The 20,211-nt window shown below is 56.1% G+C and overlaps 2 protein-coding genes across 2 annotated transcripts; one reads left to right on the top strand and one right to left on the bottom strand.

Annotated features, from left to right (window-relative positions):
- Positions 1 to 554: 554 nt before the first annotated feature.
- On the bottom strand, positions 555 to 7,623 carry WDR31 (WD repeat domain 31). Its single transcript, XM_058038333.1, has 9 exons — positions 7,577 to 7,623; positions 6,781 to 6,910; positions 5,710 to 5,784; positions 4,695 to 4,839; positions 4,512 to 4,612; positions 3,518 to 3,585; positions 3,020 to 3,161; positions 2,009 to 2,171; positions 555 to 715 (listed from the first exon to the last, which is right to left on the bottom strand). The coding sequence occupies exons 1-9, from the start codon at positions 7,621 to 7,623 to the stop codon at positions 555 to 557; spliced, it is 1,032 nt and encodes a 343-aa protein (XP_057894316.1).
- Positions 7,624 to 10,255: 2,632 nt separating this feature from the next.
- BSPRY (B-box and SPRY domain containing) lies at positions 10,256 to 19,769 on the top strand. The gene is made up of 6 exons (XM_058038492.1): positions 10,256 to 10,279; positions 10,984 to 11,082; positions 12,005 to 12,235; positions 13,819 to 13,844; positions 14,916 to 15,040; positions 19,237 to 19,769. The coding sequence occupies exons 1-6, from the start codon at positions 10,256 to 10,258 to the stop codon at positions 19,767 to 19,769; spliced, it is 1,038 nt and encodes a 345-aa protein (XP_057894475.1).
- The last annotated feature ends 442 nt before the right edge of the window (positions 19,770 to 20,211 follow it).

The raw sequence follows: 20,211 nt of genomic DNA, 5'->3' as shown, positions 1-20,211 counted from the left end.
GAGGCTTTGTAAGGAAAGTGCAGGAGGCTCACTCAGGAGCAAGGGCTTGGCCTGAAGGCTCCCAGGGTTTGGCTTTTCTCCTGGACAGCTCTGAATGCTTCCCTGTCACCCACAAACCAACCAGCAACTCCCCAGCCCTGCTGCCGTGCCCCACAGGCACAGAGTCCCTGCTGCCCACTGTCAGGGCAGCTCTTGGGGGTCACATCCCCTCCTGGGACAATCTGGGACAATCTGGGGGTTCCAGTGCTCAGAACGCTGCCACCTCCTCCAGGGACAGTGTTTGACGGGGTCCCGGTGCTCAGAACGCCGCCACCTCCTCCAGGGACAGTGTTTGACGGGGTTTCAGTGCTCAGAACGCTGCCACCTCCTCCAGGGACAGTGTCTGACAGGGTTTCAGTGCTCAGAACGCTGCCACCTCCTCCAGGGACAGTGTCTGACAGGGGTTCCAGTGCTCAGAACGCCGCCACCTCCTCCAGGGACAGTGTCTGACGGGGTCCCGGTGCTCAGAACGCTGCCACCTCCTCCAGGGACAGTGTTTGACGGGGTTTCAGTGCTCAGAACGCCGCCACCTCCTCCAGGCTGGGCTCCGCTCCGCCCCTCACTCGCAGCACGTGGATGCCGGAGTTGGAGCTGGCGCAGAGCAGGGTGCGGCTGTCGCAGGCAGCCAGCGAGGCCAGCGGGCCCGAGCCCTCGAGGCACAGCGTGGCCAGGCAGGCTGCAAGGGAAGGGCAAGGGAGGGAGGCTGGGCTGGCTGGGATGGGGCAGGGCCGGGCCACACCAACCTCCAGGCTCTGCTCGCCTCAGGTGGGTGAGTGCTGCCTGGATCCACATTGAACACCCTGGGGTGTGCCCCTGGCACAGAGAATCACCCCTGTGCTCTGCCCAGGCTGACAGGGATCCACACCGGGCTCAGGCTCTGCCCCTTCCTGGGAGGGGAAGCAGGGCTGGATGGACCTACAGCCCCCACTGGGCAGAGCTGCAGGATGTGCCTGGAGCCATTTCCAACATCCCTTTTTCTCCCAAATTTCTCACAGTTCTCCTAAGGACTGTGCTACACTCACCACACAGTTTTGATGAATCTCCAAGAGGGAAAGAGAAATAAGATTTACACAGGAGCCTTTCTGTTTGTTATTAAACTCCCTGAGACAGTTTGTGCAGAGACCCCAGGGCCAGGCTGAGCTGCAAACAGAGCTGCCCTTGGCCTGGAGCCTCTCCTGGGACCCTTCCAGAGCACCTGGATCATGGCTCACCCAGCTGGGAAGGCAAGAGGATCAAAGCTGCTGCCAGCCCACAGCCAACCTGGGTGCACAGGAAAGGAACAGGTAAGGGAACAGAAGGTCCTTCTCTGCAGGAGAGCCTCAGGTTTCTATTTTCATCCCATCTTAAATGAGTTCCCTTGGAGAGGGGCTTAGCCCTGGGGAGTGTCTAATGCTGTGAAGCTGAACAGCTCCCAAGAGGTCTGCCTGCAGCACAAGGGTTTCTGAGAACCTGCTGCCATGGCAGGGCTTGGCAGGCAAACAAACCCCTTTGTGTCCAGCTCGGGAGGGACTCAGCCTCACCACCAGGTTTAACCCCAAAATGCCCACGATTCCTCCTCAGGAGGACAACCAAAATGAGGGTGTTGGCTGACCAGCCCTCTGTCCCCCAGTACAAATTCTGTTCCTTACACCTTTCTACTTGTACCTGCAGAAATCTCTGGAGTTCCCCTGCTCTTTTTTTCTTTTTATAATTTGTCTTTTCATGGCTTAACTCTGATGTACCTTTAAAAGTTCCCTGGTAATTCTTCCTTTCAGCTGAGAGCAGATCCCTGTAACCTGAGACATGCAGCTCCTTCATCTTTGTCGAGCCCTGGGTTTGCTCCGGGCATTTCTCCACCCTGCCCTGCAGGCTCGGAGTGAACTCCAGAGATTGCAGAGTCACCCTGCCCAGCACCACGAGGAGACAGACCTGGGGAAGGTGGGTTTGTTATCCAGGAGAAAGGAGCAGAGTGGGCAGGAGCCTCCCCTACCTGCAGTGCCTTGGTCCCAGAGCTTCACTGTGCTGTCGCTGGAGGATGTGGCAATGCTGGGGGCGAGCGTGGGGCCCCGGGGCAGGAAGACACACGAGGTGGTGGTCTGGAAATGCCCTTTGTACTCACACACCCGGGCCCTGGTCTGCCTCAGGTCCCAGAGCTGCAGAAACAGGCAGTGGTAGAGCCCCAGGGAGGTGTTTTACCCAGACAGGAAGGTGGGTTGGGATAAAAGGCTACTGCCCTTCATGCTCACAGTCTGAGAACATCAAAGCCCAAAGGATTTTCAACAGGTGACTGAGGACATGGCCACACCCATTACAGCCAACAAGCTAAGACTGTGCAGGCAGGTAAGAAGTGTCCAGCCTGCTCCCATCCTCAGCCCTGCCCACCCTGGGATGGGATAGTTTCATCCTCTTGATCCTCACACAAAGGGCTGAAAATCTGCAGGGCTGAATCCCTGGTTTGGAAACACCTGAAGCAAAGGATCCCTTACAAGATTTCTGCAAGAACCTTGTGTTCCTTAATGGCATCCATTGTTTTTTTCCCTGTGAGTTTTACTGAAATGAAATGAAATTCCAGACTGGTTTGGGGTGGAAGGAACCTTAAGCTTCAAGAGTTTCAACTCACAGATGCCACTCACTAGATCAGGATGCTCCAAGCCCCATCCAACCTGGCCTTGGACACTTCCAGGGATGGGGCAAATCCCAGAGGTTTAATCAGGAGGATCAACTGCTGCTATTCCCCAAGCAAAACGGGACAGGCAGGAGGACACCAAGGCCAAGGCAGTGGGAGCACTCAGACCCTTGTGCAGCTCTCCCTGTGTGCCATGGATGCGGGAGGGAAGGGAGCAGAGCCCAGGGCTGGCTGCCTTGAGCAGTGCTGTGCTGCTCTCCCTGTCTGGGAGGGAGCAGAGCCCAGGGCTGGCTCCCTAGAGCAGTGCTGTGCTCCCTGTGTGCCACGGGGTGGGAGGGGATGGAGGAGGAGCCCGGGGCTGCCCGGGGCACTCACGGTGGCCTCGGCGCCGTGGCCGCCGGAGCCGCTGCTGCTGCTGAGGCAGTACCGCCCGTCCTGGCTCACGTCACAGCACGTCTGGATGTGCTGCTTGGCTGGGAACGTGTGGGCCACCTGCAGCTCCCGGCTGTCCCACACCCTGCAGGGAACAGCAGGGGGACCCTGAGGCATCATCACCGCCGTGGCTTCCCTCTGAGCCCTCCTGCACACCCTGGCCGTGCCCACAGCTGCTCCCAAGCTCTCCTGCATTTATCCGTGCTGCATTGCTCTCCAGCTCTCTCTCACAAATTCTCCTTTTCACCTGCAGTCACCACCCAGTGCTGCTCCCAGCCCGTGTCCCTGGCTGCAGGTCACACTCCAAGGCCCAGGTGAGCTGGCAGGTGACTTTTAGCCACACCAGCAGGGGTCACGACAACCAACCCCCACAACAGCCTCGGGCTGTACCTCCCTGCTCTCTGGCCACAGGGAGAATTTACCTGGTAGTTTTAAATTTACCTGGTGGTTTTATCCTCTGAGGTCTGGATGACATAAGGCTCCCCAGGAACCCAGCACAGGTGTGTGACCTGTGGAAAGGGAAGGATGAGCAGGAGCCACCTCTGTGTGCAGCCCAGGCTGCACCTGCCTGAGGATGGAACCACTGAGCTCCCATCCTGTCCCTCCTCCTGCTGGGTTGGAAGCTGGAAGTGTTGGATGAGGACATTTTCTGCTCCTCTGCCAGGTCTAGTCCCAGTGGTGATGGAGGCTGGGAGGTGGCAGCAGCAGGACACAGAGCCATGGGAGCAGGGACAGCACAGGCACCAGGGCTGGCACCCACCCCAGCTCTGGGCTGGTACAGGAGGGAATGCAGCCCCACTGCACAGGCCTTGTTCAGCCAGGAGGAGACCCAGGGGGATCTTCTGGCCCTCCACAACTCCCTGACAGGGGGTGCAGACAGGTAGGGGTCAGGTTTTGCTCCCAGGGAACAAGCAATAAGAAGAAATTGCCTCAGGTTATGCCAAAGGAGATTTAGATTGGATACTGGGGAAAATTTCTTTGCTGAAAGGGTGGTTAGGCATTGGCACAGGCTGCCCAGGGCAGTGGTGGAGTGACCATCCCTGGAGGGATTTAAAAGCCATGCTGATGTGGCACTTGGGGACATGAGTTAGTGGTGGCTGTGGCAGTGCTGGGGGAATGGCTGAACTCTGTCTCAGAGGTCTTTTCCAACCTCAGTGATTCCATGACTCTGTGTGCTTCCAAACAGCTCTGAGTTAGAGCATTGATAAATTGCCACAAGTCCCTTGGTACCTTTGTGCTCCTGGGTTTGTTGTTACCTGGAGAAGAATAACCAGCCTCCAGCTGAGCCTGCCCAGGTGCGCAGTGTCCCAAGGGCTCCCTTTGGCACCAAGCTCCCAGAAAATCCTCTCTGCACAGCCCCACATGTGAAATAACAATGTAGGCAGGGAGGGGAGATGGATGATGGGATGGGATGGGAGGAACCAGCAGATCCTACCAGGTTCCTGGAGATTGCAGCTCTGCCCAGACACTCCCCGGTCTCAGTGTCCCACTTGCACACGGTGTTGTCCCGGGAGCCCGTGCACAGCTGGGAGGCATCTGCAACCACAATTAACATCCAAACCAGGGCAGGAAACACTGTCAGTCAGTCCCTGGGGACTGGGAGTGCAATGTCCCTCACCTGGGCTCACAGCCAGCCCAGTAACAACCAGGTCATGTCCTGGGAAGTGCTGCCTTGGCCCCTCAGTCCCGTGCAGCTCCCACATCAGCACTGTCTTGTCCCGGGACGCGCTGAAGACTCTGCTGGAGTCGAGGGCTGAGGTGACCTGCCAAGGACAGAAGGAGAAGCTGCTCATCCTCACACCCAGCTCACAGGGAGAGGAAAACTCTGCTGCTGTCCTGCCACAGCTCAACACAGGCAGGAACATGACTCCCAAAGTCTGGCCTCCCAACTCTGTCCCGTATCCCCTCAGAGCCAGGGATGGTGCATGGGTGCTCTCAGGTCTTGTTCTTAGGAACCATTCCTTTTATAGGAAAAATGTCCTTGCAAACCCACATGAGCCCAGTGCACAGCTGTTTTGAGCACTGAGGTGAACAAAAAGCCCCCTTTGTCTTTGCAGTACCCACTGGGGCTGTCCCCTGTGGAGGTGCACTGGCCACACCACACACAGCTACAGCCCCTCTGCTCTCCAGAAACCTGCTTGGCTTTATCATCCCAATTCCAGAAAGGAAATGAAAGCCCTGCTATTCCCAGAATATTCCAGCTATGGCACATGGAATGGGTATTCCCAGCATGTCTCAGCCAGGCATGGCTGATTTGTGGAATAATATCAGGTCTAGCAGAATGAGGCCTGAAAAAAAGTGAATGGCATCTCTGCATCAAAAGCTTGACCTCATAATTTATCCTGACCTTCTGCTATACAATCTCTTGGAGGGGAAGACAAGCTCCCATCCAGACCTCCTGCAGCCCTGTTTATTCTGAATGCAACACTCCATGCTGCTTCCAAAAGTACCTGTTGGGACCTCGGGAAAAACCTAACGCGTTCTGATCACAGAATCATGAATCATTAAGTTTGGAAAAGACCTTTAAGGTCATCCAGCTCAACCATCCCCAGCTGGACACCAGGAATACCCTGATCCCACCTTTACTGGAGCACAAACCAGTGCTCCATCACCCCTGGCTCCCCAGCTCTCACCTTGGTGACCTCGCGCTCGTGGCCGGTGAAGCGGCGCAGGGCAGCCCCAGACCTCCAGCTGGACACAGCCACACTCTGCAGGGACAGGGACAGGGACAGGGGTCAGCACAGAGCAGGGCAGGCAGGATGTCACACCAAGGCTTGTGCACAGTCCACAGCACAGGGAACAGGCTCCTCTGGTTTTCAGCTCCTACAGTGTTGTGGTGTGCTGTAATGTCCCATTTTGGCCTTCCAGGTCATTCCCCCAGGTGTGCCTATGCCTCTCTCCCTTCCCCCTTGCCCCCATGCTGAGTGAGTCCTGTCAATCAGGCTGAACATTCCAGCAAGGCCTCGTGTGCTTGGTCAAGTTCAAAGGATGCCCCTATGCCCAGATGTCATTGGCCTGTCTGGGTGTCACCTTCCCCTGAGACCCTGCCCCTCTCACCTGGTTGGTGGCTCACCTGTACCTCCCCTCCCCCTGTCCCTGAGCTTAAAAAGGTGATCAGACCATGCGGCCGAGGTTCTGTTGGAGCAGTTGCTCACGTTCAGACCTCTGTAACCATGGAATAAACCTCTGGACATTAAACCCTCCAGCAGAATCCTCTCCTTTTTCTCTTCACCATCGCCTGAAGCCATTCCTCCTGAGGTAAACGGGGTTCCTAACAAGCCTGGCCTTGTTCAGTGCCCAGCTGCAACCTCCAGCAAGCCAAGGTATCTCTGGGGTGATACACCGCAGTTGCTGCCTTTGGCCCAGCAGCGAGGGTCAGACTGGCCCAGGCACAATCTAACTGGGAATATTGGAACCAGTTTTTACCAATACTACAGCATGTACAGCTGTCCTTAAAGGCAGGTGATGTCAGAGTCAGTTGGCGATCCCAAGCCTGGGTGGGAGGATTTGATGTGATATGAGCTCTGGAGAGGTTACAAAATTTGATTCCATGTGCTTCAGGGTGTGCCCTCACCCTAAGCTCATTTTTCCTTTCTAAATCCAGGCACCAGCACAGCCACCATCCACGGAAATGTTCAAAGCTCACATTCCAACCTTACTTGTGAAGCTGTTGATGTATTATCCTGTCCCAGGGGATACCTCACCTTATCCCTTCCTCCTGACACGCACAGGTCTGGTTTGAGGGCAGCCACAGAGGTGACAGCATCAGTGTGAGCAGGGCTGTGCTGCCAGGAGGCACCAGCAGGTCCCGTCTGTCCCACGGAGCCCTCGGCCCTGCAGAGGGACAGGGACAGCAGTGGGAGTGCAGGGGCTGGAGGAGAGGCCAGGTGCCATCCCCTGGCACCTCTGGCATCTCCTGACACAACAACATCTGTCTTGGAAAGCCAGACAGAGGCTGTGAGTGAGATGGAGCAGACCTATCCCAGCTCCAGAGCTGCTGAATAATTAATTGTCCCTCACTCTGTGCTGGTGCAAAGAAAAGAGATTTTGACCTCACCAGCCTCCACAGTCCTCACATGGGTCAGGCTCTGCTGCTCTTTGCTGTGACACCTCCCAGGCCATGAGTCCCCCCATGCCACCCTGTGCTGCTCTCCAGGCACAGAACCCTCTCCCTGCTGTCAGAGACTGAATTATTTCATCTTGGCCATGAGGGCTGGTGACAGGCTCTGAGGACACAACAAAACTGTTTGGATATTTGGAGCTGCTCCCCTTCAGAGCTCTGCCTCAGCCATCACAGAGCACAACCACTGCCATGGTTTGTGCTTTGCCATTCCTGTGAGTGACACTTGGGATTTCAGCCCCCCAAAGAAGCTGAGCAGACTTCAAAAGTGAGGATTAGAAATGAAAATCTGGTTCAAACATCCAATAATGAAACTTTGTGCTCTCTTCCCTCTCACACCTGGTTTATTAACAAGACCTGATCTCCCAGCGTTGCTTTACCTGTATTTGGTGGTGTTGAAGCTGATTTTACTCTGCAGTTTCCCCATTGTTCTGGCAACCAGTGGTGGGTGTCACATCAGCACCTCGGGCACCTGCTGTGGGGACAGGACCTGTGGGTGAGGGGACACGGCACCACCAGGGATCCAGAGGGGTTTCTGTTTGTCACACATACAGGATAAGGTGCTGGTAATGTATTATCTACATCCTAACTCCATTCAGATTAAGGAGAAAACCTCAAAGAAGGGACATCTGGAGGTCCTGAGTGGAACCTTTAGCTTAGAGCAGAGCCAGCAGCACGGTGAGCTCACTGGGACCTCACACTGAGCTTAGAAATGCCCAAGCTCGGTGAGGCTACAACAGACATGGAGCTGCTGCCTGGCACTCTTCACACCTCCTGTTGCTCCTGGATCTGGTCTGGACTTCCACACATCCTGGAGATCCCAGTGTTTGGCTTGGAGAAGGCAAACACCTTCAGACTGAAGCTGTGCAGCAACGGGTGGGACCAAGTGCAGGCACAGGCAGCCCCAGCTCAAGTGAGGCAGCCTGGCAATGCTTGAAGTGATCTTTCCATGAGCTGAGGAACACTTTAGGAAGAGTTTCCACGTCCATACACCAGTTCCAGGCATGGCAAGAGCACGTGGATAACCCAGATGCACTCAGCAAACAGCTGCTGGCCAGGCTGGGGCCAGGCTGGTCCCTGTGCAGAGGGGACAGCACAGGCAGAGCTGCAGAGCCAGCCAGGTGAGGAGCAGCACCTGCCCCAGGTCCCCACAGAGCCAGCAGAAAGCAGTCTCAGTGACAGTGAATTGTCACAGACAATAACTGCCTGCAGCTTAGCTCAAGGCACACTAATTGGATTTAGTCTGCTGGTATGCCCATCTTCCACGGCTGCAGCATTTTGCTAATCAAAATCAGGGACACAAAACCCAATCTGCTTTTTTCAGCAAAAAACTGCTTGAAGGTTCTGCCCACAACAAAAAAAAAAAGTGAAAACCAAATCCTGGAAGCACTGAGCAAAAGGTTTCTACAAAATTCCCTTTCTAATTTTACCCTGACATCCTTTGTGATTAGCAATTAGTAATACCCAGTTAATCTCCTGCTGTTCTGTCCATGAGTTTGCATGTTCCAAAGATGTGAGGAATGATCAATCTCACAGCTGAGGGGCTGTGTTAATTTGGCAATTTATTCTTTCAATCCGACTGAGTGCCCCAATCATTTCAGTCCATCAGGAATGTGATTTTTCTCTGACAGTGGGAGAAGTCTGGAAGTTGGAAAACAAGACTCTAGGAAAAGCTGAGGGGGGAATTCTGAGTTTTTAATGATGGTTACTGTTTCCAACCAGCAGCTAGTTCATGTTGATCCCTACCTGCACATCCACTCACAGGGAGCTGCCCAAGGCCAGGGGAGGCTGCAGGGAAGGTGGGAGCCTTGTCCTGTGTCTCACTGTTCTCCTGCCTCTTCCTCACTGCAAGAAAGAGCAGATTTCTCTGCATCCTGGATGAGAACAGAGCTCAGGCAGGATGTTAATCCAAGGTTTTGCTGTCTGTATCCCAACACACGTTTATCCATCAGCTGCTCCACCACAAAGCTCTAAAAACTCAGAGATCCTACAACAACTGATCCACACCAAGCTTCACCTCCAGCAGCCTGAGTTTCATGCTGGAGGATGCCCTTATCCTCCCTTCCCCCCAGATCCATCACTTGACACAAATCAAATGCATTTTTTGCTGAATTGCTTTAGAAAAACAAGCCATGCTGCTGCCTCCACCTGTCCAGGCTCTGCAGTGAAACCTGTGCCCTGGGATAAGGAATGTCAACAACCACAGCAGCAGCACAGGGACCCCAGAGGAGCTGCCCCATCCTCATGGGGGAATAAGCATTCCTTCGATGAGAGTGTTTGGCTTTGGGGAGAACGGGGGTGTCGGTCTGACTGAACCCAGGATGTTCCTGGGTTCCTGGGGCTGGGTGTGACCCCACAGTGGTGCTGGCAGGTCTCTGTGGATGGGGGTGACCCTGTGGGGTTAAATGGGAACATCCTGGGTCTCTATGGATGGGGGTGGCCTTGTCAGGGTCAGTGGGAGCATCCTGGGTCCTCTGTGATGGGGGTGTTTCTGTGGGGTTAAATGGGAGCATTCTGGGTCCCTGTGGTGGGGGTATCCCTGTGATGGAGGTGTGCCTCTGGGGTTCGATGGAAGCATTCTGGATCCCTATGATGGGGGTGTCCCTGTGGGATTAAATAGGAGCATTCTGCGTTTCTATAGATGGGGGTGTCCCTGTGGGGTTCGATGGGAGCATTCTGGATCCCTATGATGGAGGTGTCCCTGTGATGGGGGTGACCCTGAGGGGTTCAATGGGAGCATTCCGAGGGAGCCCCTCAAGTGCCATGTGCCGCTGGCAGGGGCGAGGCGGGGCAGCCCTCGGGAAAGGGTTGTGAGGAAAGGTTTGTGAGGAAAGGGTTGTGAAGAGCCGCGTCCCTGCGCTGGGGCAGCCCCGCGGCCCGGCCCGGCCCGGCCCCGGCGCGCACTCACCCTCACTCACCCTCAGCAGCCCCGGCGCCGTCCCGCCCGTGCCGCCGCCCGCTGCCGGCTCCCGGCGGGGCCGGGCCGGGGCGGAGCCGAGCCGGGAGCGCCGAGCGCGGCCGGGCGGGGCCGCCGCCCCCGCGGCAGGTGCGGGCACAGCATGGCCCGGGCCGAGCGGCTGCGGGTGAGCGCCGGGACCCCGGGCCGGGCCGGGCCGGCTGAGGGGAGCGCGGGGCTGGGCTGGGCTGGGCGGGGCAGAGGGGCCGTGCGGCGCTGGGGAGTTCCGGCGGGACGGGGGGTCCGGGCGGGCGTGCGGGGAGTGTAAGGGCTCCTGGGGGGATATGGGGCTCGCTGGGTGTGTATGGGGGTCCCAGTGCGGGTATGGGGCCACAGGGATCCCTGACGGGGTGGGAGGTGCCGGACGGGATGTGGGGTTCCTGGGCTGTGTGGGGCCGCGGGTGTCCCAGACCGGGTGTGGCGTCCCTGGCAAGGTGTGTGGGGCCGCGGGGGAGCCTGGCAGGGTGTGGGGTCTCTGGGGCTGTGTGGGGCCGCGGGGGTCCCTGGCAGGGTGTGAGGCCGCGGGGGTCCCTGGGGCTGTGTAGGGTCCCTGGCAGGGCGTGGGGCCATGCCGGTGGTTCCCGTGGGGAGCTGGGTGCTCTGAAGGAGCCCCTGGCGGGTGTGGAATCACCCAGGGATGGGGACGGGCGCTCTGCGAGGGGCTCCCGGCAGTGTGGGAGCTGTGGGGCCCTGGCGGGTGTGGGGCGGTTCGGGGTCCCCCGTGGCGATGGGGGCTCTCTGTGGGGCGGTGCGGGGCACCGGGCGGGTGTGGGTGTGGGCTCGGGGCCCCGTCCAGCCCCGCAGCCATCCCCGCGCTGCTCCGCGCCCCAGAACAAGCTCGTGGAGCGCTGCGAGCGGATCCAGCTGCAGAGCGCGGCCATCGCCCGGCACGTGGACGAGGTGCTGCCAGCCAAAGACCAGGACGTCCAGGTGAGTCCCGGGGCTGGCCCTGCCTGCTCCCTGCTCGCCGTTCCCGGAAGGGATGCTCAGCTCCCGGGGGAATGTGGCTGTGGAATGGAATGCCAGGGTGTGCCTGGAATTCCTGCTTCATTTGCCTAGAAAATGTGCGCAGACAGTGGTGTGAGGGTACAACAATCAAGCATCCTACTAGGATCAGTGTCTTAGAATTCCTAGGTTTATTTTATTTGTTCCTTGTTGTCATTGAGGATGAGGACAAAGGACAGTGATAAAATCATAGAATCCCAGACTGGTTTGAGTTGGAAGGAACCTTAAAAACTACTGTTTCAACCCTCAACTATAGGCAGGGACACATCCCAGTAAGCCAGGTTGCTCCAAGTTCCATCCAGCCTGGCCTTGGACGCTTGCAGGGGCAGCCACAGCTTCTCTGGGCACCCTGTGCACCTCACCACCCTTGCAAGGAAAATTGCTTCCCAATATCCTCTGGCTGTGGGAAGCCAATCCCTCTTAGTCCTGTCTCTCCAGGCTCTTGTCCCAAGTCCCTCTCCAGCTGTCCTGGAGCCCCTTTAGGCACTGGAAGGGGCTGTAAATTCTCCCTGGCATCCTTCCTTCAGGCTGAGCACCCCAGCTGTCTCAGCCTGTTCTGTTTCTCACCCAGAGTGAATCTCTGGAGATTTGCTGAGGACAGAACTCTGTGCCTGTTGTCACTTGGGTACCGGGGCTGGCTGAGGAGGCAGTGGGCAGGTTTGGGCTGATGTGGTGCTGTGGGCTCAGTTTACAGAGTAGCACCAATGGCTGAGCCCCAGGGGCACAGGCAGAGCTGCTGGGGCTGCTCCCGGGGCTGGGGCAGGGCTGATGCCCCCGGGGCTGGGGCAGGGCTGATGCCCCCGGGGCTGGGGCAGGGCTGATGCCCTGCTGTGTCCTTGCCCGGCAGAGCGCGGCCAGCGCGGCGCGGGAGCTGGTGGTGCAGAGGCTGCTCCTGGTGGGCAAGGCCTGCGAGAACGAGGAGCAGCGGCTGCTGGAGAGGGTGCATGCCGAGGAGGAGAGGGCACACCAGAGCATCCTCACCCAGCAGGTGCACTGGACAGAGGCTCTGCACAAGCTGGGTGCCCTCCGCACCTACCTGGTGGACATGATCACCAGCCTGGATGACCAGGGCCTGCTGGTGAGTGCTGTGAGTCAGGCAGCCCAGAGCTGACCTGCACGTCGTGTTCTGGGACTTGAATGCAGAGTTCAGCAGCTGCTGTGCTGCCAGCAGGGAGGCAGAGGTGGGCAGGACATCAAGAATTCACAGAATTCACAGGTGAGGGATCACACACAGAAATCACAAAGAATCACTGGGTTGGAAGAGACCTTAAAGATCATCGAGTCCAACCCTAACACCTCAACTAAACCCTGGCACCCAGTGCCACATCCAGGCTTTGTTAAACACACCCAGGGATGGGGACTCCACCACGTCCCCAGGCTGGCCATTTGCAGACATTTTTCAGGTCTGGCTCATGGAACCTCCTTGACCTGATCCTGATAAGCCCCTGTGGTTTCTGGTGGTTCCTAGAGCATCTGCTCTGCCTGATCCTGCTCTTGCTTGCAGTGAGGTCCAGAACCACCCACGTTCAGGTCTCCAAGCTCTGGGCTTGTAGTTGCCCTTAGGCTGGACAGCCAGGACAGCTCTGGGTTGTGAGCTACTCTTACAACAGTTGTGCCATCAGTTTTCTAGTGTCTGGTTTAATCAAAACTGACCCTTGGGAACACCTGCAGCTCTTCTGGGAAGTCCCCTGTGTTGCCTGGCTTAGCCCTGTTAGGGAGATTTGTCATGCAGAGCAGCCTGTGCTTCCCCTTGCTCAGTTCCTTCCCTGGTTATTGAATCATCTGGGCTCACCCAAGTGATTCCTCTCATTTTAGATGTGATCAGGACCTCTGCCTTGCCACCACCATGCTCAGCCTCTGCTTCCCACGTGTAAATTTGTCAGGAGAGGAGCAGCAGTTTGGCTTGGAAAACAGACCCAATCCCATGGAAAGAGGGCAGATGCTCCTTTGGTGGGAAAGGCAGTTCCTATCCTGTAGCTGCACCATAAAGAGGAGAGGTTGGAGACCTGGATCCATCACTGCCTGTGGCAGAGAGCAGCCACACCCTCAGTTTCTCCTTTGGAAGGGAATTAGGGGTTCATGTGTTCTCCACCCTGGGCTGTCAGTGTTGGTACTCGTGCCTCTCTGGAATCAGCACATGGCATGCCACAGGAAAGCTGAAGGCATGCAGAATGCAGGGCTTGGATTTGAGCAGGGATCAGGTATTTCCTTATCACTCTGCTGTACCTTGAGAGTGCCTCATGGCCAGCAGGCACAGAAACAAGTGAGACTGACCATGAGGTCACCTGACTCTTGGCTTTGTCCCTCTGCAGCCTCCCTCCTTTGCTGGAAGCCCTAGGGTTGTTTCCTGGGAGCAGAGGCTGTTCCTGCAGCCTGCCCTGGTGGGGTGGGGACAGAGAGGGAACAGCAGGCAGTGTCCCAGCCACACGTGCAGTGTGTTGCCTTCAGCCATTCCCACTCATTTTCAGAGTTGGGAATGCTGCAAGTGAAGAAAATGGATGTTGGATGCTCCTGCTGCTGCCCAGAGCTGGGGTTGGGGTGAGGGGTGGCTTCTCTGGGTCAGGAAGGGGAGCACTGCTCCCCAGGTCCTGGGCTTGCTGTGTTTGGGGTGTCTTCTGTGGGGGTTTAAGCTCTGATGACTCTTTCTCTCCTTGTCCCCAGCGTGCAGAACAGGAGATCTTCGAGAGGTCAGTACCTGGCTGCTCTGCTCCTTTCCCTGCTCCTGCTCCACACCTGCATCCCCACAGCTCCTGTGCTGTGTGCCATGACTCAGACACCCCATGACACCTCTTTTATCCCTCGTGCTGCTTTTGTTGTGGAAAAAAGCACTGAGATGTCAGTGTGGCCTCTTATCTCTGCTCCTTGTGCTGTGCTGCACCTGGACATGCTCCATGTGCTCTCCCAGATCAGCAGTGCTTGCTTATGGGAGAACTTCTGCAGCTCCTCAGGAAAGCCCAGGGCTTGCTGGGGGATGGAGCAGGCCTGTGCCAGGCTGTTGGCAGCAGCTGGGATGGTCTCTGCTCCATGTAGGGGGTGGCTGGCACAGCATCTGCCCAGCTCTGCATGGGCAGGGAGAGCCAGCTGCAGGTCCCAGTGTCCCCAACAGCCCTATCAGTGACACTGGGCTGCCCTTCCTGAGGAAGCACCTTGGTGGTGGTGGTTTTTATTAATCTATTTCATTTTATTTGAGTCATTTATTTCTGTGGCTGCTGTGAGGATGCTGCCCAGAGCACCTGTTGGGGGTATTTGTGCCTGTGGAGAGTATGGAATGTGCCCCAGCACATCCCCAGCAGCTGTGCCCCAGCCTGTCCTCACAACCAGGAGTTCTGCAGGCCACAGGAGCCAGCAAAGCCCTGGCTCTGTGCTGGGTGGAACCTGCTGTCCTGGCTTGCTCTGTGCCCAGACTGTGGGGCTGTGGCAATGGAGGGAAATCTGATTCTCTGCCTGTTCATTGTGCTCCCCTGTACCCTGATGGCTGCTCACAGACACATTTATTTACCCTGTGTCTGCTGAGTGAGGAGCTGTTGGCTCAGGCTGCTGGGATGTGTTTTACAACACTGCAGCCCTTTCACCAGGAACTGTGGGCAGAGCCAACCCAAAGTATCACTGGGGGTGAGAGCTGGCCCAGACACCCCTGCTGTGGTCTCTGCAGCCAGAGCTCCTCTTTAACCTCTGCCATACCTCCTTGTAATCTTTTAAACACCTTCCAGCACAATAAATCATTGTATTTTGAAACAGCTCCTCTTTTCCTTTGCTAGGACAGAGCTGGCAGAGGGAATCTTGGAGCCCCAGGAGTCCCTGAAGTTAAACTTTAATCAGAGCTGTGTTCAGAGTCCACTGTTGCATCGACTGTGGGCCTGTGCTGTGCTCTGCTGCCTCACAGGTCAGTGCCTTGCTCAGATCTCTCATGCTCCAGGGATTCCTGCATCCTCTCTTGTGTTGTGCCCACAGAAACTCCCTGGTGCTGTGTCCAAACTTCCTCACCCTGTGTCCAGACTTCCTCACCCTGTGTCCAGACTTCCTCACCCTGTGTCCAGACTTCCTCACCCTGTGTCCAGACTTCTCACCCTGTGTCCAAACTTCCTCACCCTGTGTCCTGCCCCTCTGCTCTCCTAGCCCTTGTTTCTTGGAGCCCATTCAGGGAGGCAGCAGCAGCTGTGGCAGATGTAGGGGGTGGCTCCAAGCACTTGTGGCTCCAGGAAGAACTGGAGTTTGAAAAGATTGTGTGTACTACCAGCTCTGTGGCTTTAACATTGTGTGGTTTCTTTTGCTGTTTCCTGAGTCTCTGGGTGACAGCAGTGAAGCTGATGCTGCTGTGGGAATCTCTGGCACAGAAATCTCTGCTCACAACGTTTAGCACTGGGCTGCTGGGGACTTTGAGAGGGTGATTTCATCTGGGGGGTGTCTGTGATGCTGCCCAGTGTAGGGGCAGTGAGTAGATGGAGCAGTGTTCTGATCACAGGCTGAGGTGGTGGCTGTGCATGAGCTGCTGGTTCTGGAGGTGTTTGTGCTCTGGCTCAGCCCCTGTGTGCAGCTGAGGCTGCACTGGAGGCATTGGCCAGGCCACTGACAGGCTCTGGGACTGGTTTACCTGGTTGGTCCTGGCTGTGTTAAGCAGGGAAAGACTTTTTTCCTCTGGCTGTGATGTGCTTGAATGGCTGGTTGTGAAATGTTTGCTTTTACTCTGGTTTCAGTCTGTTGTTAGAGTATTTCAAATGCACTTTTTGTTTCTCAGAGATGGCAGTATCCTTCATAATTTGCCTTGTGAACAATCCCTAGCATGTTTTTCCAAAGCTGCTGTACAAACTTCTGATTTCTGCTCATCTTGGTGTGATTTTGATGAGCTGTTTTCAGTTTTTCCCTGTTTCCAGGCCCATCTCCAAACTCTGCACTTCAGGCTTTTATTGCTGTCATGGTTTGAAGTATTAGCTTGAGAGTCTGTGCCTATCAAGCACTACCATCATGTGTTTATCTGCTGCAAACTCTGGTGTTGCTTTCCCTTTGTGATTAATTTCCCTCTTTGGGATCTGTGAGTGCTGGCAGTTGAGGAAAGTGTCCCTGCAGGGGTTGGCACTAGGTGATCTTTAGGGTCCCTTCCAGCCCAAATCACTCTGTGATTCTGTGCCAGTCCCTGCAGTTGTGAATTGACAGTGTCACAGAATCCTGTGCCAGCCCCTGCAGTTGTGAATTGACAGTGTCACAGAATCCTGTGCCAGCCCCTGCAGTGGTGCCTTGACAGTGTCACAGAATCCCAGAATTGTTCAGGCTGGAAAAGACCTCTAAGACCATCCAGTCCAACCTGTGATCACCATCTTGTCCCCCAGCCCAGAGCACTGACTGCCAGGTCCAGCTGTGCCTTGGCCATCTCCAGGGATGGTCATTCCACCACCTCCCTGGGCAGTCCCTTCCAGTATTTAACAGCCCATTCAGTGAAGAAATTCTTCCTGAAAGAATCAGTCAAGCAGCTTCTCAATGTTCAGAGCTGTGGAGTCAAGCAGGAAGCCTTTCCCTAATTTCCTTTGCTGGGACAGAATTTTTGTAAGGATTCCTCTCCCAACAGTATCCTTGTGAAATGTAATGACTTTAGGGCATTTGATTCTTGTGGTGGGTGTGCTGATGCACTTATTACACAGGAATTTCATTCTCTTTGGGGTTTTTTTGAGTGTGTGGTTACATTTCACATGTCATTACTGCATGCTGAGGATGCCTGGTGTATCCTTGTGGATCTCATCAGTCACCAGGCCACTCTGGACTAAGCCTTAGAGATTTAATATTAAACAGCAGTGGTCTGAGCTTGTCTTAAGACTCAGTAATGTGAAGTGTCACTCTGTGGTCCTTTCTCCCAAAAGCAAGTGAGCAGGTGGCTGTCTTGTGTATTTGCTTGAAAACAGAAAATTCCAAGCCTTGATGGCTCACTCCATAACCTCTAAAGTACTTGGAAAGCAGCTGCAAAAGGGCCTCTATGTTACTCTCAAAAATAAACATCATTCCTTTGATGCCTTCACCTGGCATCCAGCCTTCTGCATCACTTCTGTTTGGGGTTGGCAGCTTCTTCCTTGCACCACAGGGTGATGTAAATCTCCTGGCACCGTTTTGGGAGGGATCTCAGTTCATGGGAACTTGGATTTTTAACAGCAGCCAGATGTGCTGCAGCTCACACAAATGTGCTCCCCAGAGCTGTTAACCATGGGAATTTATTGTCCCAGTGTCCCTCATGTCCCAAGGCCACCCTGATGGATACAGGACACAGAGAAAATAGACTTGGGGGCAAGATGAATTCCCAGTGGAGTCATTCATCAGAATTATATGTGAAAATCCAGATTTAATCAAGACAAAACACTTGTGTGAGGGGCAGAATTTACTGATCTGAATTCCTGTGCTGTTACTTTGCCAGCACTTCCCCTCCCTCAGATGCTCCCCTGGAACTGCAGCTCCACAGCAGAGCAGGGTGGGTGTCACTGTCACTGGGGTGGTGTTTCCCCACATGGACCACCAGGATGCAGCCTGTGTCAGCTGTGTGTGACACAAGGAGGTTTGGTGCCCTCCTTCTGCCAGAGGAAGCTAAAGTCTGGTGCTGCTGTGTTTTCTATGAATTCAGAGCAGCTCTGGCTTCCTGGAAAGCCACCCTGCACAGCAGCAGCAGCAGCGTGGGCAGCCCAGAGCCCTGTGGAGAGCTCAGCCTTGGCTGCTGTGTGGGGAAATAAATCATCAGATGAATGAGGCTGGCAGCTCCTGCTGAAGGAAGTGCTGGCTTCAGCTCCTCTTTGGGCTCACTCTTGCTTGCAATACCTCCTGCCTAACGTGCACAGGTGCATGGCACTGATTTGCAAAGGGATAATTCAGCCTCTGTTCATCTGCCAGGGAGCACCTGGGCAGGTGCAGCCTGAGGGAACCCTGGAGCATTGCTGGTGGTGTTTGCTACTGGGGGGATTCTGACCTGGGTCCTGGAGCAGGCTGGGCTCTGGGATGACCCTGTTGAGGTCATCCTTTGGTTCTTTAAGGTTCTCGTCATGCTGTGCTCTGGATGCTGAGCAGAGGGTGTTGGGCAATGGCTGGCACTGCCATGATGGGGTAGAGCTGCTGGCAGGGATGGCAGAGCCACTGAGTCACCCCTCCAGCCCTCTTTCCATGGTGGTTTAAGACCTAAAATGAATAAAGTGAGGGTGGGGGAAGGCAGGGCAAGGAAGGGCACCTGCTGGAAGGACCTGGGTCTCCTCAAGAGCAGGTGAGTCTGCTGAGCATCAGCCTCACCTCTGCTTCACCAATTTAGAGACTGAGGGACACACTTCTGCAGTTCCACAGCTGCACACCCACACAGGGGGCTCAGGGGGAGCATGCAGCCATGGCAGGGCACCATGATCTCAGAGATCTTTTCCAATCTCTACAGTCCTGTGCTTCCATGACTTGGAAGTGGTGCAGACCCACAGTGGGTGCTGTGTCCTCTGGCCAGCCTGGGCTGCTTCTGGCTGGGTTTGTGCAGCTGGGCACCTCTTCTTTCACAGCTAAGCCAGACCCAGTCACAGCCATGCTCAGCTCTAAGCCTGGTGCCAGCTCCCAGCACCTCAGGGCGGGTTGATCAACACCTGGGGCTTTGTAGCAGGAAAGAGATTTCCCTGCCAGGCCCTCTCCAGTCCTGTTTTTCCAGCTTTGCAGGTTTTCTGCACACAGCCCTCCCAGGCTTGCCAGGCTCTCGGCTTTCCTGGCTGGGGGAGGAGCAGCCAGGTCCTGCTCACCCACCGTGGGGGTGGGAAAGGACAGGAGCTAGGTTTGGATCTCTCCCAAAAGTGGGGTGAGCCAAAGCTGCTGAGTTCTGTTCTGTGGGAGTCAGGCCAGGGTCAGAGGAAGATGAGCAAGCTGGAGAGGTGTCTGGTGAGTCTGGGCTTTGGCGAGTCTCTGCCTTGTCCTGGCCCTGGCTGAGAGGAGAAGCTGTGGCACCCAGCCTGAGCCCAGCACTGTCACCCCCAGGAGCAGTGTGTGAGGAGAGGCTGCTTGTGCTTGTGTTTCTCACAGCCATGACCACCTCAGGTGCTTCAGGTGGTGGCCACTGCATCAGTGCTCATCACGTGGCTTCTCTTGCAGGCTCACAGGAGATTCACATCGATGAGAAAACCCTGAGCCCCCACCTCAGCCTGTCAGAGGACAAGAGAACCCTGACCTTCAGCCCCAAGAAAGCAAAGGTGGACTCGGGCTGCCCCGAGCGCTTTGACCACTGGCCCAACGCTTTGGCCACTGCCCCTTTCCACTCGGGGGTGTGTGCCTGGAAGGTCAGCGTGGAGCAGAGCTGTGCCTACAAGCTGGGAGTGTGCTACAGCTCCGTGCCCAGGAAGGGCTCTGCCAACGAGGGCCGCCTGGGCTTCAACGCCGCCTCCTGGGTGTTCTCACGCTACGACAAAGAATTCCGGTTCCTGCACGCGGGGCAGCCCCAGCCCGTGGAGCTGATCAAGGCCCCCGCAGAGATCGGGGTCCTGCTGGACTTTGCAGGGGGGGAGCTGCTCTTCTACGACCCTGACTCCTGCGCCATCCTCTTCTCCCACCGGCAGCCCTTCCTGGAGCCCGTGTTCCCCGTCTTTGCCGTGGCACACCAGAGCATCTCGCTGGGCCCCCGTGCGTGACTGTGTGTGCAGTGCCCGGGGCAAGGGAGCTGGGGCAGGGCTGGGGGCTGTGTGCAGGGCCCTTCAGACAACACCTGCCTTCACACTACACCTGTCCTCCTGTGTTCTCTGCAGCTTTCCTCTCGTCCCACAGCCTACACCCTGTGCTGGGGTGAGGGGTCTGGCAATGCCTGCCTGGCCAGCTGCTCCTAGGTGAATTGTGTGCTTTCTGCCCCACCAAAGGCAGCTTTCCAGTCTGCTGGTGGGCTGGAAAAAAGAGGAGAAATAGTGAGAGATATTTGTGGAGAAGTGGCAGGGAAGAGGCCCATGGAAAGGGACACAGTGTGCTCTACAACTCCTTGGCAGAGGGAGGAGCCAGGGAGGGTCAGGCTCTGCTCCCAAGCAACACAAGAGGAAATGGCTTCAAGGTGTGCCAGGAGAGGTTCAGGTTGGATTGTGGAGA

The sequence above is a fragment of the Melospiza georgiana genome, chromosome 20 (genome assembly GCF_028018845.1).
Source record: "Melospiza georgiana isolate bMelGeo1 chromosome 20, bMelGeo1.pri, whole genome shotgun sequence".
NCBI classification, from domain to species: Eukaryota; Metazoa; Chordata; class Aves; order Passeriformes; family Passerellidae; genus Melospiza; species Melospiza georgiana.
Note: the sequence above shows the minus strand (reverse complement) of the source record. Positions and strands in the feature narration are given on the sequence as shown.